Source organism: Aquarana catesbeiana, linkage group LG01, assembly GCF_042186555.1.
Source record: "Aquarana catesbeiana isolate 2022-GZ linkage group LG01, ASM4218655v1, whole genome shotgun sequence".
NCBI lineage: Eukaryota > Metazoa > Chordata > Amphibia > Anura > Ranidae > Aquarana > Aquarana catesbeiana.
Window position 1 is genome coordinate 874,731,055 of NC_133324.1, and position 24,419 is coordinate 874,755,473.

At 42.5% G+C, this 24,419-nt stretch overlaps 1 protein-coding gene across 1 annotated transcript in view; it reads right to left on the bottom strand.

Moving 5' to 3' along the window:
• Window positions 1-12,908: 12,908 nt before the first annotated feature.
• Window positions 12,909-24,419, bottom strand: part of LOC141125122 (proton channel OTOP1-like) — an 85,842-nt gene continuing 74,331 nt past the window's right edge. Inside the window, exons 5-6 of the mRNA XM_073612297.1 lie at window positions 18,091-18,944; window positions 12,909-13,892 (exon numbers count right to left, since the gene is read on the bottom strand). Coding sequence (XP_073468398.1) covers window positions 13,722-13,892; window positions 18,091-18,944 — 1,025 coding nt within the window. The 3' untranslated portion in view covers window positions 12,909-13,721. The remainder of the gene's footprint in view (window positions 13,893-18,090; window positions 18,945-24,419) is intronic.

Here is a 24,419-nt window from a genome sequence, read left to right on the forward strand (position 1 = left end):
CTGCCAAATATTAGCCTCATGCACGAGTGACACCTACCTTAAAGCGGGGGTTCACCCACACCGCCAAAAAAAAAAAATATTAGAAGCCAGCAGCTACAAATACTGCAGCTGCTGACTTTTAATACATGGCCACTTACCTGTCCCAGGGTCCAGCGATGTCGGCAGGGGACGCCGAGAACCCGCTCGGTTCTCGGCAGCTGCCGCCGCCATCCTAGGTGAGGGAATCAGGAAGTGAAGCGTTGCGGCTTCACTTCCCGGTTCCCTACTGCGCATGCGCGAGTCGCGCTGCGCGTCCCTAGTGGTCCCCGCTCTCTCCTGGGAGCTGTGTGTTCCCAGCAGACAGCGCGGTCGGGACGGGAAGAGGCGTAGACTCCCATGGGAGTCTATGCCGGAAGTGGGTGCAAATACCTGTCTTAGACAGGTATCTGCACCCCCCTCCCCCCTGAAAGGTGCCAAATGTGACACCGGAGGGGGGGAGGGTTCCAAAAAGCAGAAGTTCCATTTTTGTGTGGAACTCCGATTTAATGCAGCGCCCACAGAGTTCCGACAATACATTTGGGTGTGGTAAAGAGGTGTTGACATGGTCTGTACACACCTCTCAATTCTAGGGGTGCAGTGCTTTATGAAATGTAATTTGTAGCTTTCATCAATCATTACCATACAAAAAGTTCTTCCAAGCTGCTCCCCAGCTATCATATTCTAAGAAAAAAGAAGGAAACCAAATGGTCAGGTGACCATGACTTTTAATGGATTTAGAGGTATTTATATTAGATGAATGTAGATGATTGATGAGGAGAACCCGGGTTGGTAACAATATTGCAAGATTGTTCTGCTCCAGTATACAAAACTCCATGAATTGGTGTTTGTATGTGACCGGAGTTCAGTTTTAGGTGTGATTCTTTTCACATGGTAATGGAAACCCTTTAAGCTCATATCATTGCTGACCATGCTGTCCTCTTACTGCAACTTGCACTGCACCCACATCCATATGACCAGACTATTGTGTCTGCCTGACGTTCCTGGGAGAATCGACCACACAATGGAATGATCGGGAGACATTCAATCCGTTGTACGGTCCATATGCAATGCTCTTTTATATTTCACAACATATTGAGATTCAGTTTCATCACATTCCTTCCGAAGTTCTATCAGGATTACCGTGAAAGCAATATAATAGAATGTACATAACAATGGCATTCACCCCCACCCATTTACTTTATGTGTTGTATTGTATACATTGCATTACCAAATACAGTAAAGATGGGAAACAGAGGATATATAAGCTAGGCTGTTTGTGAACTCAGGTGACTTTTCATTAATATATATCTGACATTTTATTAGCCAAAAGCAAACATTTGTTATATTGCAGCTCGCCAAATCTTAGATGTGATGGCTGCATTGGCTTTCTTTTTTAGCATTTAATTCCTTTATTTTCACCTGGTGATCTGTCCAGTAAGTCTGTTGTTTTTCAACAGAACAGGCTATTCTGTAGCTGTATCAGTTACAGGGATGAGCAAAACCATTTACCATTGACAGGGATACTTAGAATGATCAGGTTATATTTATTTATGTAAAACCTTTATCCTGAGAAAACTGTTTGCTGTAACTTCCTAGAGTGAGCTGGCATTTGGCTTCAATTTGTTAGTGTATCTAAATCTTCTAGTACATACAACCCCCCCCCCCCCCGACAATGCTACTGTTCATATGCACCTCCTGTGCTCCTTCCTCCAGAGTGGGTGCATTCTAATATAGGAGGTGTGTTGCTGGCCAGATCACCAAGTGAAAACATAGGGAAAAAGCCTAAAAAAGAAAACAAATGCAGCCGCCACATTTAATAATTTATAAGCGGCAATATATTACATTTTTGGTTTGGAGTTTAATACTGCTTTAAGGCACCACCATCATCTACACAGAGTGGAGCATATACAGTAACTTAACCTCTTCACACCAGCGGTACGCATATATGCGGTATCTTTTGGGGGGGTTGAGATGCATACCAGAATGTAAACAAAGCTGTGCCAAGAGCTCACGCCGCGTGGTTACTGGTGGGTAACGGAAAGCTCCTGATCTCTACTTGCGATCGGGAGCTTTCCAATCATGTGACCGCTGTGACAGCAAATTATGGCAGTAGCATGATCAGAAAGCCTGCCCTGCCTCCTGGCATCAGAAACCTCTTTAAGGGCCGGGAGGTGCCTAGGTTAAGGGGTTAAATGTATAGGGGTTTATTTAGAGAGAACATTTGGTGTTTTCTCAGTGAATACACATTGCTGTTCCATATTTCTGTAGCCCCAGCAAGCAGCTGACTGGGAGAGGAATGGCTGCAGTTTCACTGTGTCTGTTGCTCTGCTACTGCCCTTGCTGTTCACAGAAGACTTTCACATAGACACATCTGCAGGAGCCGCTGCTACTACAAAACATAGAGCAGCCAGTGCTAAGCCCGCCCTCCAACCACTAGGGGGCGGACTGAAGATCTAGACTGCTAGAGACTCTGGAGAGAAGTGTGGAGGGTTGTGGGAGGTGTAGTTTGATACATACAAACTAAGCCACTGTATGAGCTTAGCAAAAGGCACTACAAATCCCAGAATTAGAGTTCTGTGCAGAGAGGAGGAGTGTGGGTATTCCTGGGAGAGACTGAAGGCCAGTCCATAATGGGCACAGGAGCGCCGCCCCCCTAGTTTGCATGCGGGGAGCTGGACTCATAGCAGTCTATGAGTTTTTTTTTTCCAGCACACGATTAGAGCCTGAGGCTCTAATTGGCTTGAAAAAGGTTGGGCTCGGGGCACAGCACTTGTGACACTAGCGAATCAATGATCGCTATCGGTTTCCTGCTTCCCTGGAAATCATCAGGACAGGCGAGGAAACCGTGGCGTCATGACCTTGGAGGGGTGAGTGAAGACCTTGGGTGGGTTTGTTTGCCGCCCCCCCCCCCCCCAAAAAAAAAAAAAGTTTAGAAAAAATTTGGTGTTATCGCTCTCACTCTCTCATACTGGTCACTGGAAGTGCAACATGGCACCTCATGGCAAAGAAAAGGATCTGAAAAAATTGTTGCGCTACATAAAGATGGCCTAGGCTATAAGAAGATTGCCAAGACCCTAAAACTGAGCTGCAGCACAGTGGCCAAGACCATACAGTGGTTTAACAAGCCAGGTTCCACTCAGAACAGGCCTCGCCATGGTCGATTAAAGAAATTAAGTGCACGTGCTCAGCGTCATATCCAGAGGTTGCCTTTTGGAAATAGACGTATGAGTGCTGCCAGCATTGCTGCAGAGGTCGAAGGGGTGGGGGGTCAGCTTGTCAGTGCTCAGACCATACGCCATACACTGCATCAAATTGGTCTGCATGGCTGTCATTCCAAGGCACCTCAGGCTGCTAGCAGACGGCTCAAAGCACCCCTGAGAGGGAGAAAGGAGCACTGACGGCACTCTGGAACATCAGAGAGTGTCACAGATGTTGGTGGAGCCCGCTGTCTGGAGGTGAAGGACGCTATGCCTTAAAATATACACTCCAGTCTCCAAGTTATACTGGTTAAGCCCTGGAATGCCTAAAATAAAGCATGATTTTCCTCTTATGCTTTTGGGTTTAACTGCTGTTAGCATCTCCACTTGTGCATACCATGTAGGAATAAAAGAACATTAGGTGAGTGCAGTTATCATTAATAGAGATTGATTTGTAAAAAGCCTTAGAAAAAATGTATTGCTGGAGTTGAATCACTGTCACCACTCTAAATGTCAGGGCCTATATCGGAACCCAGGACCTCTGCTGCGTCTGCTAGTAACTCTTCTCGATGAGCCACCTGATATGCTGGACAGCATCCTGCCTGATTGCTTAGACAACTTTGCCTTTATGTCTTGTTTCTCTTAAACCTTCAACCCTTTGCTCCTCCCATGAACTTACTATTTAGGCCATGCCTTTGCACTTCCTGTTTACTAGATTATTGTGCTCTCTCCAGCCAATATCTGGTTCTTGTCACTCCTGATGCTGTTCTATCTTCGCTACCACTTATTACTGGCCTTTGCCTTGTTTCTCGACTACGCTTCTGCTTGATCCCAACCTGCAACCACTTGTAACTAACCTTTGGCTTGTTTACTGACTATGCTTCTGCTTGATCCCTACCTGCAATATCTACTACTGGACCCCGGCTTGCTCACCTTCTGATGGGGCAATCCTGAGGACCGCGACCTGGTACTAACACGCAGCAAAACCCATCTCCACCATCAGAAGCTCTGGTGTATACCGGTTAGTATTTAGACCCCGCACCTTGTGAGAGCCCTTGTCATCCACCAGGGTAACCTGCTTGTACCTATCCTGCTGGTCAATGGGAGTCTCTCTGCTGCTATAGCTGCTGGTCTCTGAGCCTGACCCCTGACTGTGACACTAAATCAGCGAGAAAAAAAAATCAAATTAGTTTCTCTCAGTTACTGCATTTTGCGCATCATCATTGCTATTTGCAGGACCTTATTAAGTCCAGAAGTCTATACTACTGGACATGAAGCCAAGGATTAGACAATATTTAATTATTGAATTAATATTGACTTATTGAATTAAGGGTTTATTATTTTCATCATTAAGCTACTGACAACAAGTTACTATGACTGCTGTAGGCTGAAACACTCCAAGACATGACGGACACCATAATTTCATATACTATAACATTTAATTTGATTTGATAAGGTATGCAACATGAAAAATATTAAATATCGCAGGTTTTATGTACACAGAGGTCTGGTTCATTTATTCTTCATCTGTTTACCCTCTGGCAAATCAGGTAATAAAGATGATTGAGTAACTGAGAATCAAAGTGGTGGGGAGTTAAGGAATGGTGAGTATGTGGTGCAGGTCAAGGGAGATATGAGGAGAACCTGTGGCTTTATCCTGCATGGTTCAAAGCAAAGAATTTCTCTAGCCCTGCTGACATCACTTGTTTAGCAAGACTTCCAGTGACCATTACTGTTTCACAGAGGGGGGAGATTTAGGCCCCTTTCACACTGGGGCGGTTTGCAGGCGTTATTGCGCTAAAAATAGCGCCTGCAAACCGCCCCTAAACAGCCTCCGCTGTTTGTCTTTCACACTGAAGTGGTGCGCTGGCAGGAGAAGAAAAAATCTCCTGTCAGCCGCATCTTTGGAGCGGTGAAGGAGCGGTGTATTCACCGCTCCTAAACCACTCCTGCCCATTGAAATCAATGGGACAGCGCGGCTATACCGCGGTAATACCGCGGCTATAGCCGCGCTATACAAGGGGTTTTAACCCTTTTTCGGCCGCCAGCGGGGGGTTAAAACCGCACCGCTAGCGGGCGAATACCGCGGTAAAACAGCGCTAAAAATAGCGCTGTTTTACCGCCGACGCCCCCTACCGCCCAGTGTGAAAGGGGCCTTACTAAAACTGGAGCACACAGAAGCTGGTGCAGCTGTGCATAGTAACCAATCAGCTTGTAATTGAACAAGCTGAGGTTAGAAGGTGATTGGTTGTTATGCACAGCTGCACCAGATTCTGCGTGCTCCAGTTTTAGTAAATCTCCCCTATAATGTATTAGTGGATGTAGAAACCTTTTAAACAATCTTACAGTGCTTGCGGTTAAAGCACCCAGATGCACAGGATATTTTTATATCCTTCACCATAAGGCCTCATGCACACTGTATGTTTTTGGCTGTTTTTACAGCTGCTGTTTTTGGCTACAGACATTTTTTTCTACAGTCAATAAACTCTCCAGCATGTTATCCTATGTGTCCATGCCCACATAGACTGTTATCAACTGTTTTTGGCTGGGGCATTTTTTGGCTGTAAAAAAAAACCCAAAACTAGTGGGTTCTGAGAGGAGTTTTTCAGCTGTAAAAACGCTCTAACGTCAAAAATCGTCTAAAAACGCCTAAAAATGCAGATAAACGCTCAAAAACTCACCAGCGGTTTTTAACAATTTTGATCCCATTGAAAAAAAAACAATAATCTAAGGCCTAAGTAAGGCTAGGATATATAGGAATTATATCACTGAAAATAGTTTACAAGGTAGACAATCTATATATAGAGGCAACTCGAATGATGTAAATTGGAACTGTGATGCAGGTGTGATGCTGCTACATGTATCGTAGTGCCGGAAAAATAAAATCAATATGTGAAAAAGATACACCAATATTGCAAAAGTATTGGGACAAAATGGCGCCTCCCGTAAAAAAAAAAAAAAAAAATTTTTTGAAATAGACCAAAAACCATATGTGAAAAGTGTTATCAGTGCAATATTAGTGAAGCTACCACAAATAATAAGAAAAATTATGAAATACAGTGAGAAATATCCTCAAAATTCAAAAATATTGTGACACTGAGCGCCTAAGGTGGGTTCAAGGTAAGGAACTATTTGTTGTGTATCTTATGCTAAATACTCTCCAGGCGTACCATACATAGTAAATAACAATCCCGGATTTCTCATACACAAAATATAAAATCAGATATTATATAAATCATAAATGGTGGTAGTTAATTTCTAGCGCGTAGGTGATTATATGCATAAACTCCGTGTAAACAAAAAAATTTTTTTAACCAAAACAGAACTGAATAAGTTCAATATTGTATATTTTTTCACTCCTTGGGAATTAATATCCGTGACTTCTGTGCTTGTAGTTCAAAGTGGTGACTTGAGGTGCTCGCCCCCCAGTGCTCCCCCACTCACCAGAATTAATCACCCCTGCAGGGGTACCGAGCGATAAAGTGGGTGCCTTGGGGTAGTTGGTGGTCTCTCCTCTTGAGTTGCTGTTGCTTTATTCAGTGCGATCCTTTATAAGTATTCCTGGTTAAGCTGTGTACTTCAGCGTGACAAAATCACTCCATATCTCCTTATCTGTAAACCTCTCCGGGAAACCGGAGCCAAGAGAGAGACAAAGAGGCTACCTTCGTGAAGTATGTCAAAAAACATACTTTGACATACTTCACGAAGGTAGCCTCTTTGTCTCTCTCTTGGCTCCGGTTTCCCGGAGAGGTTTACAGATAAGGAGGTATGGAGTGATTTTGTCACGCTGAAGTACACAGCTTAACCAGGAATACTTATAAAGGATCGCACTGAATAAAGCAACAGCAACTCAAGAGGAGAGACCACCAACTACCCCAAGGCACCCACTTTATCGCTCGGTACCCCTGCAGGGGTGATTAATTCTGGTGAGTGGGGGAGCACTGGGGGGCGAGCACCTCAAGTCACCACTTTGAACTACAAGCACAGAAGTCACGGATATTAATTCCCAAGGAGTGAAAAAATATACAATATTGAACTTATTCAGTTCTGTTTTGGTTAAAAAAATGTTTTTGTTTACACGGAGTTTATGCATATAATCACCTACGCGTTAGAAATTAACTACCACCATTTATGATTTATATAATATCTGATTTTATATTTTGTGTATGAGAAATCCGGGATTGTTATTTACTATGTATGGTACGTCTAGAGAGTATTTAGCATAAGATACACAACAAATAGTTCCTTACCTTGAACCCACCTTAGGCGCTCAGTGTCACAATATTTTTGAATTTTGAGGATATTTCTCACTGTATTTCATCATTTTTCTTATTATTTGTGGTAGCTTCACTAATATTGCACTGATAACATTTTTCACATATGGTTTTTGGTCTATTTCAAAAAATTTTTTTTTTTTTTTTTTTTTTACGGGAGGCGCCATTTTGTCCCAATACTTTTGCAATATTGGTGTATCTTTTTCACATATTGATTTTATTTTTCCGGCACTACGATACATGTAGCAGCATCACACCTGCATCACAGTTCCAATTTACATCATTCGAGTTGCCTCTATATATAGATTGTCTACCTTGTAAACTATTTTCAGTGATATAATTCCTATATATCCTAGCCTTACTTAGGCCTTAGATTATTATTTCATCTATTTAGAGGGCAGCGCCATTTTTATCTCCTTAATTATCTATTGATTCCTATAATTAGACCCTTAGGGGCACTAATTTGAGATAGGCAGCAGCCCTTAGATTGTCCTAAGCGCGGATTTTTATACATATACATTGAAAAAAAAACGCTTACAAAAACGCTAATGCTAAAAACACTGAAGAACGCAAAAAAACGCTATTGCAAAAACGCTGAAAAACGTTGAAAAACTCACTGCAAAGCTACTGGTGTTTTTATAAAATTATTATAACGTCCAGTGTGCATGAGGCCTAAGTGAAACACAGACTTACCAGATAATTATTTAACACCTGCTGGAGGCCCCTTTAAGCTGCCCAGCTGAGTGTTTCTTACTGCAGTCTGTTGATTTCTCCCTGGCATTGGACCCGGAGCAGCCCCCAAAAGCAAGAGGCATGCTGGCAAGTTAAATGGTTTTCACCCAGATTAGCCCTAGATTGTGGGTAAGTGTGATAGCAATATTTAATTGTAAGCTAAAGCACAGACTAATATTAATGGTTGAGTGTTTTTAATATCATTTGAAAAAAAAAAGCAAATAAACAGAATATAAAAAAGGAAAACATAAAATGTGCGATTACATATTTTATTAGAAATTATAGTTACCAATATGTTTGCATTTCAACTGTATTATAAGATTGCAGACACAGAAGTATATTATATAATAAAACACTGCTTGTATACTATATTAAAGAGTATGTAAACCCAACATTTCATATTCCTGATATGTGCCTGCTGTACCATGTACTTGTACGAGAAAGTTTCCTGTTCTCTTTGTATTGCTACCTTTATGTGAAATCCCTGGTGTTCCTGCCAGTCCCTCTGTTTTCCTATTAAAAACTGACCACACTAAGCAGGAGAGCGCAACGTGGTCAGTTCTTCAGCTACGCTGGGAACTCAGCCTGCTCTCCTCCAATGATCAGACTTGTGCTGACACACCACCCCCCACAGCCATTCACTGGGAAGATCAGTGTGCTGCTGCTTCTCTTCCCCCAGCTCTTATGCAGCTGAGAACAGAGGGAATGTGATCTCTTATAAAAAAGGGGGAAAAAGTATGTATTTTTTTTTTATATCTATACACAAATGTTTTCCTTTCATTTCTATTTTCAACTGAATGGGTTGTTTTACAAGGTGAGGGTTTACAATCACTTTAATAAAAATTAACATTCAACATTTTACATATAATTATATATAGTTAGTGAATAAACTGTGTTATAGTGTGCTACTAATGAAATCTAGACTTGCCACTGGGTGGTGCTATTATCACCAAGAAGAGGGGTGTGAAACCCAATTTCATTGCGGGTCATATCAGCGTTATGATTGTCCTCAAAGGGCCAGTTGTATCTGTAAGACTAGATGTCCAGAGGACCCCACCATCACAAGTCTATCACGAGTCCTCCGCCTTCTCTTACATCACAGTTCACCCTCCTTACCTTGTGCTGCTGCCAGGACGAAGGTTAAGGTGGGAAGCAGAAAGAGCAGGGAAGGGAGGAAGACCAGAAGAGGGCTGATTTCAGCTGCTAGAGTCTGCTGAATGCTGAGACCAGGGGAGGTGGAGACAGGGGTGGCCTGTAGCTGCAGGATCTGTAGGAGAAGTTCTGTCCTTCTCTCTGCTGCCGACTGCTGAGACAAAGGAGGGGAGCAGAGACGAGCCCCTCCACAGCTGCTCAGAGAAGCTCAGGATCTGATAGAGGAGTCTGTCCTCCTCTCTGCTGCTGATTGCTGAGACAAAGTGGGGGCAAAGAAGAGGGGGTGCCACAGTTGCAGGAGAGATGCAAGGGCCACATGAAATGGCCTGGAGGGCCGGATTCAGCCCACGGGCCTTCTATTTGACACATGTGGCCTAGAAGTACAGGGAGAAAACACAATAATCTTAAGGTGCAGAATTAGTGCTTAGTGGTGTCTATGATGACTCTTTATGCCAGTATTTTCCCCTTTTTGTTTTGTGGTCAGCAGCTATTACGAATGAGCTAAATTGAGAGATTTAATTTCCCCAAGATTTTGATAAAATTAAGATATTTCAGTAAAATGTTGTCATTTTGAATAAATGGATTGAAGTCTATGGGGAAGATGAAATTAAAGTGGTTGTAGTGGTTTTCAGGGGTAAAACAGGCATTAAATGTCTTAAGGAATATCCTTTTAATTATCCTGAACTTGTTCTTGTGCCAAAGCAATGGCCTCTTGTTAACCTTATTATTTTACTTTTTTTTTTTTTACAGAAAAAAAAATAGTGGAAAAAAAGTAAATTATAAATTATATAATACAATAGTACACAAAGATCAAAAACACAAAGAAGAAAAGAAAAACACAAATATAAAGAATAGTAAATGAAAGAAACTAAACTTCCCTAAACTTACTCACTAATTTTGTGGCAAAATACATGTTGTTGAAATTACTCTGCTCAGCCTAGTAACTGGTGTCCTATTTAACCACTTGCCTACTGGGCAGTTTTACCCCCTTCCTGCCCAGGCCAATTGTCAGCTTTCAGGGCTGTCGCACTTTGAATGACAATTGCGCGGTCATGTTATACTGTACCCATATGAAATTTATAAAAAAAAATCACACAAATAGAGCTTTCTTTTGGTGGTATTTATTCACCAATGTTTTTTTATTATTTGCTAAAAAAACTAAATAAGACTGAAAAGTTTGGAAAAAAAAAACCTTTTTCATAAATTATTATAAAATTTTGCAAACTGGTAATTTTTCTCCTTCACTGATGTGCGCTGATGAGGCTGCCTTGATGGGCATTGATAGGCTGCATTGATGGGCACTGATAGGCGATTCCGGTGACGTCATTTCCGAATACTGGAATGCAAATCGCGAGTTTTGGATTACATACGGATTTTATGCTTAACAACTTTGTATGATATGTAAGTGGAAAACCTATTGTTTTTAACACATTTTAAATAAAATTAAACAGATTTACACTATGGATACTTTCTAATTTCCTCCATGCTTAACCTGCTCGAGACATTTACTGGCTTGCTGGGAAGTTTAAGAAACTGCTCATCAGATTCACAGAGGAACCTTCTGTACACATTACAGGCGCTTAACCAACCTGGAGTTGGTGAGTAAGGGTACAGTAGGAGAGGAGCACATTTTCACCACCTGCACCAGGAAATTACAAGCACGGATTGCACTTTATGAAGATTGTGGCACATTGCCAATATATGGACACTTTTGTTTTGTTATAATTTTTTTCTTTTTGCACTAGTATGTTTTGTACAATGATATTGTGGTTTCACTGTGAAATATAATATGGTCAGTGAGCACATTTAAAAAAGTTTGTCAAGGATATAGACAGTGCTGTGATAACGCATATAATTTATCATTGAGAACACTACGTCTAATTTATCACAGCTGCAGACTAATAAAGTGGTGGTTCTCAACCCTGTGCTCAAGTACCCCCAACAGGCCATGTTTGCAGGTATTCCTTTATCATGCACAGGTGCTTTAAATCAAAGTCAATGGCTTGGAAAGAGAAATTCCCAAAACATGGCCTGTTGGGAGTACTTGAGGACAGGGTTGAGAACTATTGTATTAAAACATCCTTGTTATCACCATAGCACAGGAAATAATAATATACCGAGAAGCAGAATTTAGCCATGCACACCGGTGTAAAATATGTTCTATGGAGGATGTAGACTTTGAAGGCTTATATGCAAGTAACTGGGTATTCAATGGTTATGGGGGTCCGTGTACTGCCCTGGGGGACATGTATCAATGAAAAAAAAAGTTTGTAAAAAATGTTATTTTTAAATGAGCAGTGATTTATTGATGCTTAAAGGGAAAGTATAAAAATGAAAAATTCCTTTCAGTATAGTGCCTGGGGGGGTCCCCTTAGTCCACCTGTAAAGTGGCACATCTGTACTGTGTATAGAAGCTGCTGCAGCAATAATTGCATTTATAAAGCCCAAAAAATGACATTTTCCCTGCAAGCCTTCATTATTTTGTAAGCATCGGCTTGGGGAGACAGTGTGTATGATGAGGCCACAATGTAGTGCACAGGGAACAAGATTAGAGATTTCTTGGATAAATTCTGGTGTCTCTACCACAGGCTTTGGATTTCTACTTATGTAACGGTTGCGGAAAAATTGTTCTTTGGGTGTTGGTGGTGCCCTCACACCGTATCCCTATAGAGGTACTCTTGATGAAAGCAAGAATTGGCCTTGCTGTCAAAAATTGCAATGATATGTACCTGTCAAACAGGTGCCGAAAAACTGGTCTTTGGGTGTTAATTGTGCCCATGAAACTTATACCAAAAACATTCTTCCAGATGAAATCAACACCCACAACACTAGGCAGCCTAGAAGTCCTGCAGAGATTCCACATCCCAAAAAAACGTAATCGGCGACATCGGCATCAGGGGCATCATAGCTGCTGGTAATCCAGGACTGATTCATTTTGATTAGGAGCCTGGAAAGCATTGCACCTGCGATCAGCAGACATCGTACATTGTACAGCCACGCAGTTACACACTAGCGGGAAGCAATATTGAGAACTTCAAGCCAACAGCTACAAAGGCTGCCGGTCCTTGTGGTTTTCTATTCACAAAATGTTCTTTGCAGAGAGTGACAGAGAGCGAGGGGAGAAGATTCCCCACCACCTGTCACAACAGGGAGCCGGGGGGGGGAGTGCGGGGGTCAGTGGATTTGTAACATAATTCATGTTACAAATCAACTGAATATGAGCGTAACATGTAACATGTTACAAAAGGTAAACTTATCCTTTAAGGGCGGTGGACAGATTTTTATGTTAATTTTCCCCAAATATGGGTTTGGGATCCTTTGGTTTACTGTGTAGCTAAGTATTTTACCTCTGTTGTTGAAGTCTTGCTTTTAAAAATGGTGGATGAACATTACATCTGCAAATAAGACATTGGGTGGCATTTAATGGTTTTGGGAATAAGCCTAACACCTCTTCTTCCTCTTTGTCACACAACACCACTTACACAGAGATGAGTGAGCACCGCTTTGTGCAGCAGTACTGTGATCCCAAGCTGTTGTAATGATGTGTTTCTGGGGGCGTGTCCTTGTGATCCTGGGCTCATAGGAAGTTGATTGATTAACTTTGGGTATCATTTAACACAGAAGAGACCCGACCAACAGGATTGGAGGAGGATGTGGAGGGCAATGCTAGAGCATGAAAAGGGCGAGTATGGCTTTGAACCTTTTTGTTTGTTATAAGCACTATACGTAAAATGCACCTATCAATAAATAGTAAATATAATGCTGAATGGGAACCTTCCTTTGAATTGTTAAAAAGAATGTAAGACACGCACTTGTCCAGTTTAAAGTGAATCTAGTTTTTTTTTTAATGGTAAAACCCAAATCCAGATATATTTTTTAAACATTATGCTCTTGCCTGTTTTATAAAAGAACACTCTAGTCAAAAAAGAAAGAACAAATAAACTGATTTTAAATGCTTGCTATTTCAGCAACTAATCCTTTATTTCATCAGTGTTTTCTAATATGCTTACTTTACTCTAAAAGTGTGCTATTCTCTTTTCAGGGCCTAATTCACATAAATTATTTTTAACAGTTCTCAACTCTGGCTCCATATACATATATGAATATGGCCTGAATAATTGTTCTTTGAACAAATGTCCCATTCAGCACCAGGGCATATAATAAAATACCTGAGCTCCAAAGAAGATATATTGCAGATAGGGTTTGTGTCAATAACTCCCACAACTACAACTAGAAAGGTCTACTAGTATGCATGGGATAATTGTAAATTAAAATCAGGACATTTTTACATACGCATAGAAGTCACCTAAAATGCTGAAAGAATCCTGAGAATCTTTCTGTAGGGTGTTCATATGTTACAGTACACATCAAATAATGAATAGGCAGAATGCATTCTATAAAAAATGGAAAAGGGAAGAGCAACATCAATGATAATAATCCAGGGAAGGATTCCAAACACGGTAGCTTCCAGTCCATTATCATACTGCGGGCGGCAACCAAAGGCTGGTAGTATCCAGAGCTGGAAAAGAAAAGCGTTATATTACTGAGTCTTACCAATCCCCAATCTATACAACATCTATTTTAATGACCTCTGTGACAGAATATATTAAAGCTAGGTAGATGAGGAATGTCTGTGAAGACAAGGCCACAGAGCCAGCTACTGAACTCCATTAGCATTTGTATGCCCAAGCCAGAAAGTGACTTGGAACATTAGATTGACTTGACATTAGGAAGTACAGGCCTTGTTGCATTGAATTTTGAACGGAGCTCATCTTCTTTCAGCTGTCAGTTTGTAAAAATCAATTTTGGTTGCAACCTACATACACTATATTGTCAAAAGTATTGGGACACCTACCTTTACATGAACTTTAATGGCATCCCAGTCTTAGTCCATAGGGTTCAATATTGAGTTGGCCCACCCTTTGCCACTATAACAGCTTTAATTCTTCTGAGAAGGCTGTCCACAAGGTTTAGGAGTGTGTCAATGGGAATGTTTGACTATTCTTCCAGAAGCCCATTTGTGAGGTCAGGCACTGATGTTGAACAAGAAGGCCTGGCTCACAGTTTTTGCTCTAATTCATCCCAAAGGTGTTCTATCGAATTGAGGTCAGGACTGTGCAGGCCAGTCAAGTTCCTCTATCCCAAACTCGCTCATCCATGTCTTTATGGACCGTGCTTTGTGCACTGGTGCGCAGTCATGGAAAAAAGGTTGTGCTAAGTATATATTAATGAGTGATCATAGTCCAACAAGTGATCTGAATGATCCAATAAGATCAACAGTGAATTTTGAATTGAAGTTCAAAAACAAGCGGTGTGTAACGATATCCTCCACCAAGTGACGTCACCAACGTTTAGTCAAGATGTACTCTTACCCCACATGATGGGCCCTCAGATAATGGAAGGTCAAACTCGCTTAGGATGTATCTGCTGATAGCTACACATCACAGGAGTATGTGAAAAACAGTGCACAGCTTTCCTGGGAGCATCAGCCAAGTGCTTGATGAACAGCTGGAGAGTTGTGGACTGCCTGCACTACATCTTTTGGATGCCTTATCAGCAGATACATCCTAAGCAAGTTTGACCTTCCATAATCAGAGGGTCCATCGTGTGGGGTAAGAGTACATCTTGACTAAACGTTGGTGATGTCACTTGGTGGAGGCTATCGTTGGATACCACTTGTTTTTGAACTTCAATTCAACATTCACTGTTGATCTTATTGGATCATTCAGATCACTTGTTGGACTATGATCACTCATTAATGTATTCTTAGCGCAACTTTTTCTTTTTTTCCATTTATTTGTTGTGTCATGTCCCACATTACATTGTTGCTTATTTTATTTTATTTATGTAATTGATTTTTTCACTTTCACACAAGCGCATTATTGTTTTTTGTTCCCTTTGGTGCGCAATCATGTTGGAACAAGAAGAGATCATCCCCAAACTGTTCCCACAAAGTTGGGAGCAAAAGGTCTTAGTATGCTGATGCCTTAAGAGTTCCCTTCACTGGAACTACGGGGTCAAGCCCAATCCCTGAATAACAACCGCACACCTTAATCCCCCCTTCACCAAATGATTCGGACAGTGCACAATGCAAAGTCCATAAAGACATGGATGAGTGAGTATGGGGTGGAGGAACTTGACTGGCCTGCACAGAGTCCTGACCTCAACCCAATAGAACACCTTTGGGATGAATTAGTGCGGAGCCACATCATCTCGCCCACATCAGTGCCTGACCTCACAAATGCGCTTCTCGAAGAATAGTCAAACATTTCCATTGACACACTCCTAAACTTTGAGGACAATCTTCCCAGAAGAATTGTAGCTGCAAAGGGTGGGCCAACTCAATAATGAACCCTATGGACTAATATTGGGATGCCATTAAAGGTCACGTGTGTGTAAAGGCAGGCGTCCCAATACTTTTGGTAATATAGTGTATATGTAATGTACAGTAGCGATGGTCATCTCCATCAAGTGGCTGATGTGCACACTATTTAGTTCAATGTTATCCCACTAGAGCGTGTGCACAAGAAACCTCCAGAAACCTGCGAGAGGGGCCCCAGGATTATGACTGCCTAATAGCCTCCATAGAGTTTAATCTGGCACTGCTAAACCCAACCCATGTTTTATAAGCTTTATCATGCTATGAAAGTAAACATTTTGTATTCCCGCAACATTTCCTTAGCCCCGGTTCACACAGGGACGACTTGTCAGGCGACTTAGCCGCCTGACAAGTCCGTCCCGTTCTGTACTACGGAACCGTTCTAATAGGAGCAACGCAAGTCCCTCCGACTTAGAAAAAGGTTCCTGTACTATTTTTGGGGCGACTTCAAGCGACTTGCATTGACTTCTATACAGAAGTCATTTTGCAAGTCGCCGCTGAAGTCATGTGCAGGGCGCCTCGGTGAGTCGGCCTGCAAGTCGCGTTGCCCCTGTGTGAACCGGCAGCTAGTGGTCATAACAGCAGGTAGAACTTGAAAGACCACAAGGAAAGGAAGTATCCATGTTCAAAGAAACAATCTAACAAAATTGAACAGGGTTACAACTGTACATGCAATATTTCAATGCAATGACAGTAACTTGTGAAAAAAATGGTACAGTCCAAAGTTAAACTGATAATGTGGGTCTTTTTTCTTTTTTGCTTGGGCTGTGAGCACACAGCAGTACACTTGAACAAATACACTGCAAAATGTAATTTAAGGTCTTTATAAGACTACCACTGCAAAAATTGCACAGTGCAGTGGGGGACTGGCATAAGGCTGGCTTCACACTGAGCCATTTTCAGGCGTTTTAGCGCTAGAAATAGCCTTTAAATAACGCCTGAAAACCGCCTCCCATTCAATTTACATTTTCACACTGGGGTGGTAATTACAGCGCTCCCAAAAATGCCCTGCCCATTGAAATGAATGGGCAGCGCTTCCAAAGCACCTGAAAAGCAATTTAGAAGCGCGGCAACACAGGCACTTTTAACCCCTTCTTCGGCCGCTAGCGGGGGTTAAAAGCGCCCTGCTAGCAGCCAAAAAGAGCCGCTAAAGAGCTGCCCGGGTGCTGCAGTGTGAAAGTAGCCTAATGCCCCATACACACGATCGGAAATTCCCCCTGCAAAAGTCCGATGTGAGCTCTTGGTCGGAAATTCCGACCGTGTGTATGCTCCATCGGACTTTTGCTGGCGGAATTCCCGCCAGCAAAAGATTGAGAGCAGGTTTTCTATATTTCGGTCGGAAAAAGCTCCAATCGGAAATTCTGATCGTCTGTAACAATTCCGACATGCAAAATTCCTACGCATGCTCCGAAACAATTTGACGCATGCTCGGAAGCATTCAACTTCATTTTCTCAGCTCGTCGTAGTGTTGTACGTCACCGCGTTATTGACACTCGAAAGTTCCGAAAACTTTTTTGTGACCATGTGTATGCAAGCCAAGCTTGAGCGGAATTCTGTCGGAAAAACCATCCAAGTTTTTTCTGAAAATCCACTCGTGTGTACGGGGCATTAAAGTAAACCTGTTTCTTTGCCCTGATCAATGATCGTCTTACAGACAGGTTTTTGCTCTTTCTTGGGAACGATCCAAATGATCAAAGTATTACTCTGGCAGATAGTATTGTATTGGCCTCGGTTTTCAAATATAGTACCAAAATATTTGAATGTGGTTGTGGTAGCACCCATTTGTCAGCTCATATTTTACAACTGCAGTTCACAAAATAAGTGGCAGTGAGCCATGTGTGTTTGATTGGAAGCTCTTAAAACTACCAGCATCACCCTCAGACCCTAAACAAAACTCTAAATAGCCATAATCCTAAAGCCAGTTTTTCCTTTTCACCTAAATATTTTCTTTACCATATCAAACCTAATCTATAATATAAAAGCAAAAATGGGGATGCCTTCTCATTCATGATCTAATTAGTGTTGATGGTTAATTTACTATAATAAAGGCTATTATTATTATGGGGTATTTTATAAAAGTGGATCTAAACAAATCACTAAAATCTAATATCAACTTTAACATATAAATGGAATTTCAAAAGTCGATTTGAATCTTTTTTAAATCTGTAGCTTTCAATACCATAATAACTGGTAATCCTGCCATGAAGGTCCTTGTTAAGGCAGTTTCTATTATGGAATGACAACAGTTTGTCCCTTTCTCTGAATTGTGTTCCTTCAGAGTCCCCTCACACGTGCTCTTGTTGGAGATTAAAAGTGGCCATAATTTTTATGTACTTACCGATATGTTACAAAGAAACAAAAAAACGGTTATATTCTTTAGCACCGATTTCTTAAAGTCCTGAATTTTTAGGTTTGCGTGAGGCTTGTGTGTCTTGTCATTTGTAGATTGTTTATGTTGCAAAGAATCGTGCTGTTTGACCTCATGTCCTTTCCAAGTTGTGAATTCTGTGCTTTCGGCAGGCACAGAGATTTGACCCATTCCTATTGGTATCTCAATATGAGTAGCCTTTAAATCGCACTGTCCACGATGATTTATATATGTAATTATGAAAAGATTTTGTACATATTTTTCGATTATTACCAGAAGAGAGTAAGGTAAGTTGTACCATGTGTATGCTGGATGATTTTCTGCACTTATTATGGCCAAGATAGAACCCCATGAGACAATCCAAGAGCCAATGGCAGAACCTACAAGCATGTCAGCATCAAGTTTTACAGAAGGACTCTTCTCTTTGACTACAGGTTTTCTTTCAATTTTATATATGACAAGTCCAAGCAGGGACCCTATGCACATGAGGCTCAGAACTGCTATTGAATAAAAATAGTACACGCTTAGAGCCATTTCACTGCTGGTTTTAGAGACACCGATGTTCAGGAGGTAAGCAACAACTATGCCGACTGTTGCAGCCAAAACTATAAGTCCTAAGCTGGAACCAGTAAGCACACCGTTAAGTTTCAGTTTTGTTTTATGCTGTGAATGATCCGTCTTGTTCCCAATATTTTTCCATAGGACATACAGCATAGCAGATGCCAAAATCTGATATTCGATGTGGAATGGATAGATATAATAAATTCCTTTTTTAAAGTCCCCACACAGATTTGTCGTACAGTTACATTCTAAGTGTTCTATATCTGTAGAATAAAATCAGAATAGGATAAGAATGAAAGAAAAACACACACACAAACTCGCATCATAGTTGGCATTAAAAGTAATTATATATATATATATATATATATATATATATATATATATATATATATATAGCAAAGGCAAGCATTCAGCTAGATTTTTGGAGGGCCTTTAACGTATCCCTCAGTTAAAGTCAAAGAGCCATATATTATAATTCTATTATTTTTATTTTTTTTTACTAAAAGGAAAGAAAATTTGTAATGTTTATTTATTGTATGAATTGTTTTATGCCAGCACTCGCAAAAAGAACTAAAGTTGGAAAAAATGAATAGTACCCAAAGCTAATGTAGTAGCAGCACTTGTACAGCCGTGCCCAAAAGTTTTGAGAATGACACAAATATTCATTTTCACAAAGTCTACTGCCTCAGTTTTTATGATGGCAATTAGCATATACTCCAGATTGTTATGAAGAGTGATTAGATGAATTGCAATTAACTGCAAAGTCCCTCTTTGCCATGAAAATTAACTTAATCCCATTAAATAACATTTAAACTGCATTTGTGAAAAAGGTTTTAGGGCGCCCAAGAAAGTCCAGCAAGCGCCAGGACCATCTCCTACACTTGATTCAGCTGTGGGATCAGGGCACCACCAGTGCAGAGGCTTGCTCAGGAATGGCAGCAGGCAGCTGTGATGAAGCGAAGAACCTTGGAGGATGGCCTGGTGTCAAGAAGAGCAGCAAAGAAGCAATTTCCCTAGGAAAAACATCAGGAACAGACTGATATTCTGCAAAAGGTACAGGGATTGGACTGCTGAGGAATGGGGTAAAGTCATTTTCTCTGATGAATCCTTTTCCGATTGTTTGGGCGGGCCCGGACTGGCCATAGGGCAGACCGGGCATTTGCCCGGTGGGCCGGGGCCTGCCTACTCCTTGTCATGTTGATGATCAGGACACACAGTGGGAGGTGAGCGGTGACCACGGCTTGGACAGGGCTAACACAGGCCACGGCCGCCCCTCGCCTACCACTATGCGGCCATGCTTGTGTCTTTTCCAGCAGAACTAGCGGCTGCGTGGGCTGAGCTGTGTGTCTCTCTCACACACAGCTCAGTCTCAGAGCCGACGCTGACAGTTCCACTCTCCGCTCCTATGGACTGCTCCTTCTTCTCTAGCCATGGGCGTCCGCACAGTTGGGCAAGGAGGGGAGAGCTGCGTGCCTCTGTCAGGATGTTTCCCCCGCTCACCCCCCCTTTCTCATGTCGGCAGCATGGGAAAAGAGAAAGCTTCCTGCCTGTTCTTCTTCCCTCCCAATTGGCCACAGTGGAGGGCCAATCAGAAGAAACAAGAGGGGCATCATGGGAGCAGGCTACAGTCCCCAGCATGCACTCTGCTGGGGGGAAAAGAGAAAACCCGGAACCACTTAAGGACCACCCCACAAGCTGAGGAGAGCTACACTGTAGCAGCTACTACAGGAGACATGGAAAAAGAAAGAGAGGACTGTGCTGGGGGAACTAATAGCCCCAGTACCACCAGATAAAGCCACGCTGTACCCATATCACCAGAGAGACAGCCAGGCTGTACCCACACCACCAGAGAGAGCCACGCTGTACCACACCACCAGATAGAGCCACGCTGTACCTGCACCACCAGAGAGCCACGCTGTACCCGTACCACCAGAGAGAGAGAGCCACAATGTACCCGCACCACCAGATAGAGAGAGCCACACTTTACCCACACCACCAGAGAGAGCCATGCTGTTCCTGCACCACCAGAAAGAGAGCCACGCTGTACCCGCATCACCAGAGAGAGAGCCACACTGTACCCCACCACCAGAGAGAGAGCCACGCTGTATCCATACCACCAGAGAGAGCCACGCTGTACCCGCACCACCAGAGAGAGCCACATTTTACCCACAGCACCAGAGAGAGCAATGCTGTACCCACAGCACCAGAGAGAGAGCCACGCTGTACCCGCACCACCAGAGAGAGCCTCGAGAGCCACGCTGAACCAACACCACCAAGAGAGCCATGAGAGCCACGCTGTACCGCACCACCAGATAGAGCCACGCTGTACCCGCACCACCAGAGAGAGCCAGGCTGTATCCGCACCACCAGAGAGAGCCACGAGAGCCACACTGTACCCACACCACCAAGAGAGCCACCAGAGCTACGATGTACCGCACCGCCAGAGAGAGCAATGCTGTACCCACACCACTAGAGAGAGAGCCAGGCTGTACTGCACCACCAGATAGAGCCACGCTGTACCCGCACCACCAGAGAGAGCCATGCTGTACCTTCACCACCAGAGAGAGCCACGCTGTACCCACATCACCAGAGAGAGCCACACTGTACCAGCACCACCAGAGAGAGCCATGAGAGCCATGCTGTACCTGCACCACCAGAGAGAGCCACGCTGTACCCACACCACCAAGAGAGCCACGAGAGCCACGCTGTACCACACCACCAGATAGAGCCACGCTGTACCCACACACCCAGAGAGAGAACTGCGCTGTACCCGCACCACCAGAGAGAGCCAGGCTGTATCCTCACCACCAGAGAGAGCCACGAGAGACACACTGTACCCACACCACCAAGAGAGCCACCAAAGCCACGATGTACCACACCATCAGAGGACCATGCTGTACCCACAGCACCAGAGAGAGCCATGCTGTACCCCCTCCACCAGAGAGAGTCTCACTGTACCCACACCACCAGAGAGAGCCACTAGAGCCATGCTTTACCCACACCACCAGAGAGAGAGAGCCACGCTGTACCGCACCACCAGAAAGAGAGCGCCACACTGTCCAGCACCACCAGAGAAAGAGCGCCATGCTGTCCAGCACCACCAGAGAGAGCAGGTCAGTGTCACTAGGCAGTGTGGGCACAATAGAAGACAGATAGTACTAGCATTGTATGGCCACAATAGGACTGGGACACTGTAATATAAGATTCCTATGATATGTAATCATTGCAGTGCCCCTCTACAGTGCAGTCTCCTTTATATCACAGTGTCCCTGCACATTACACTGTGAAGGCTGTACAGCCACCCCCGCAAATGTCTACCAGACCCCCCCCCCCCCCCAAGTTGGCTGCTTAGTCTAAAATGCCCAGGCCTATTTTTTGTCCCATAACTTTGCATGGAGAAGAAAAGGTGAGCACTACCATCAGTCCTGTGTCATGCCAACAGTAAAGCATCCTGAGACCATTCATGTGAGGGGTTGCTTCTCAGCCAAGGGAGTGGGCTCACTCACAATTTTGCCTAAAAACACAGCCACGAAAAAAGGAATGGTAAAAAACATCCTCTGAGAGCAACTTCTCCCAACCATTCAAGAACAGTTTGGTGATGAATAATGCCTTTTCCAGCATGATGGAGCACCTGGCTATAAGGCAAAAGTGATAACTAAGTGGCTTGGGGAACAAAACATTGAAATTTTGGGTCCATGGTCAGGAAACTCCCCAGACTAAATCCCATTAAGAATTTGTGGTCAATCCTCAAGAGGCGGGGAAACGAAAGAAAAAAAAAAAACAAATTCTGTCAAACTCCAAGCACTGATTATACAAGAATGGCAGCCATCAGCCAGGATGTGGCCCAGAAGTTGATTGACAGCATGCCAAAGCGAATTGCAGAGGTCTTGAAAAAGAAGGGTCAACACTGCAAATATTGACTCTTTGCATAAACTGTAATTGTCAATAAAAGCCTTTGACACTTATGAAATGCTTGTAATTATAACTAAGTATACCATAGTAACATCTGACAAAAAGATCTAAAAACACAGAGGCAGCAGACTTTGTGAAAATTTATATTTGTGTCATTCTCAAAACTTTTGGCGACTGCTGTACTTAACACTGAGAAAGATGATGCCCTAAATGTGCATAATGTTATGGTAGGCCATTCTTTTAAATGGGTTGCCTAAAGTACCAAAAAACATAAAAAGCTGCATGCACAATTTTTAGCAACTCAGCACACCATAGCATACCATACGTGCGATAGCGTGCGTTACTGTAGTGCTGCTTTTCAGGTGTGCTTGGGAAGGTCAATTAAAGTGCCATTTAGAATAAATGCAGCATAACTATTTAACTCATAGCTAATCAAATGCATACATTTCTCATTTTCCTTATTTATGGTCCAAGTCAATGGTTTTTCTAGGGTCCTAAAAGACCTGGACCAGTCTCTGGACACCAAAACTCATCCGTCCATTTGTAGGAGTTCAGGAAGGATACATTTCTGCATGAAGGATCCAAACGTTTGGTTAAACCTGTTTGTTTTGATATTGTTTGAACTGTATACAGTACTTCTACATGAAGATATGTATTTGCACCTTGTTATGAATACTTATACAATGCATGTGTATTTTCTTGAAAAAAAAAAATTGAACCATAAAAATGTTGTAGAGTTTGTAGTATACAATGATAAACGGTGGCTGACTTCTTTTTCACCAATCAGTTCAATGGTATTAAAAAAATTCTCTTTTGAATAGATCTGTAATTTTGTAAATATGATGGTGTGACTGAACATAAAGTGCAAATATACGATATTGATAAAAAAAAAGAAGCAGTAAATGAACCACTTAAGGACTGCCCCACATACATATACTGCGGCATGGTGGCCCTTAAATGCAAAATCACCTACCTGTACGTGATTTCTTTAATCGGCTCTGGGGCGCGCTGTGACTGGACACAGTGGGAGCCAATCAGTGGTCCGCCGGCCACCCGCGATCTTTCGCTTGAGAGACAGAACGGCGGTCTGCCTATGTAAACAAGTCAGACCGTCGTTCTGTCAGACAGGAAGATAAAGATCTGTGATCCCTGCTAATCAGGAACACAGATGTGTCTCTTCCTCGAGTCAGTCCATCCCCCACACAGTAAGAAAGCACATCCAGGGAACACAGTTACCCCTTTGATTGCCCCTGGTGTTAACCCCTATCCTTCCAGTGTCATTTATACACTGTCAGTGCATTTTGTTTTAGCACTGATCACTGTATTGGTGTCACTGGTCCCCAAAAAGCATTACTTAGGGGTGGATTTACTAAAGGCAAATAGACTGTGCACTTTATAAAGTGCAGTTGCACTCTGCAAGAGTAGTTGCTCCTTATATCAGTAAATTAACAGAAGTTCTGCTGACTTCCATCATCCAATAATGTGCAAGAAAAAATGCAGTTTCTTTGTTTTTCTTGAACATGATTGGGTATTCTTTGCAAAGTGAAGCTTTAACTCATTTACTAAGCTCTGGTGCAACCGCACTTTGCAAAGTGCAAAGTCTACCTTTAGTAAATCAACCCCAAAGTGTAAGATTTGTCCGCTGCAATGTCGCAGTCCAGCTAAAAATCGCTGATCACCACCATTACTAGAGAAAAGAATAAAAAAAAATAAAAAGTCCCCAAATCTATCCCATAGTTTGTAGACGCTATAACTTTTGCGTAAACCAATCAATTTACACTTATTGGGATTTTTTTTACCAAAATTATGTAGCAGAATACATATTG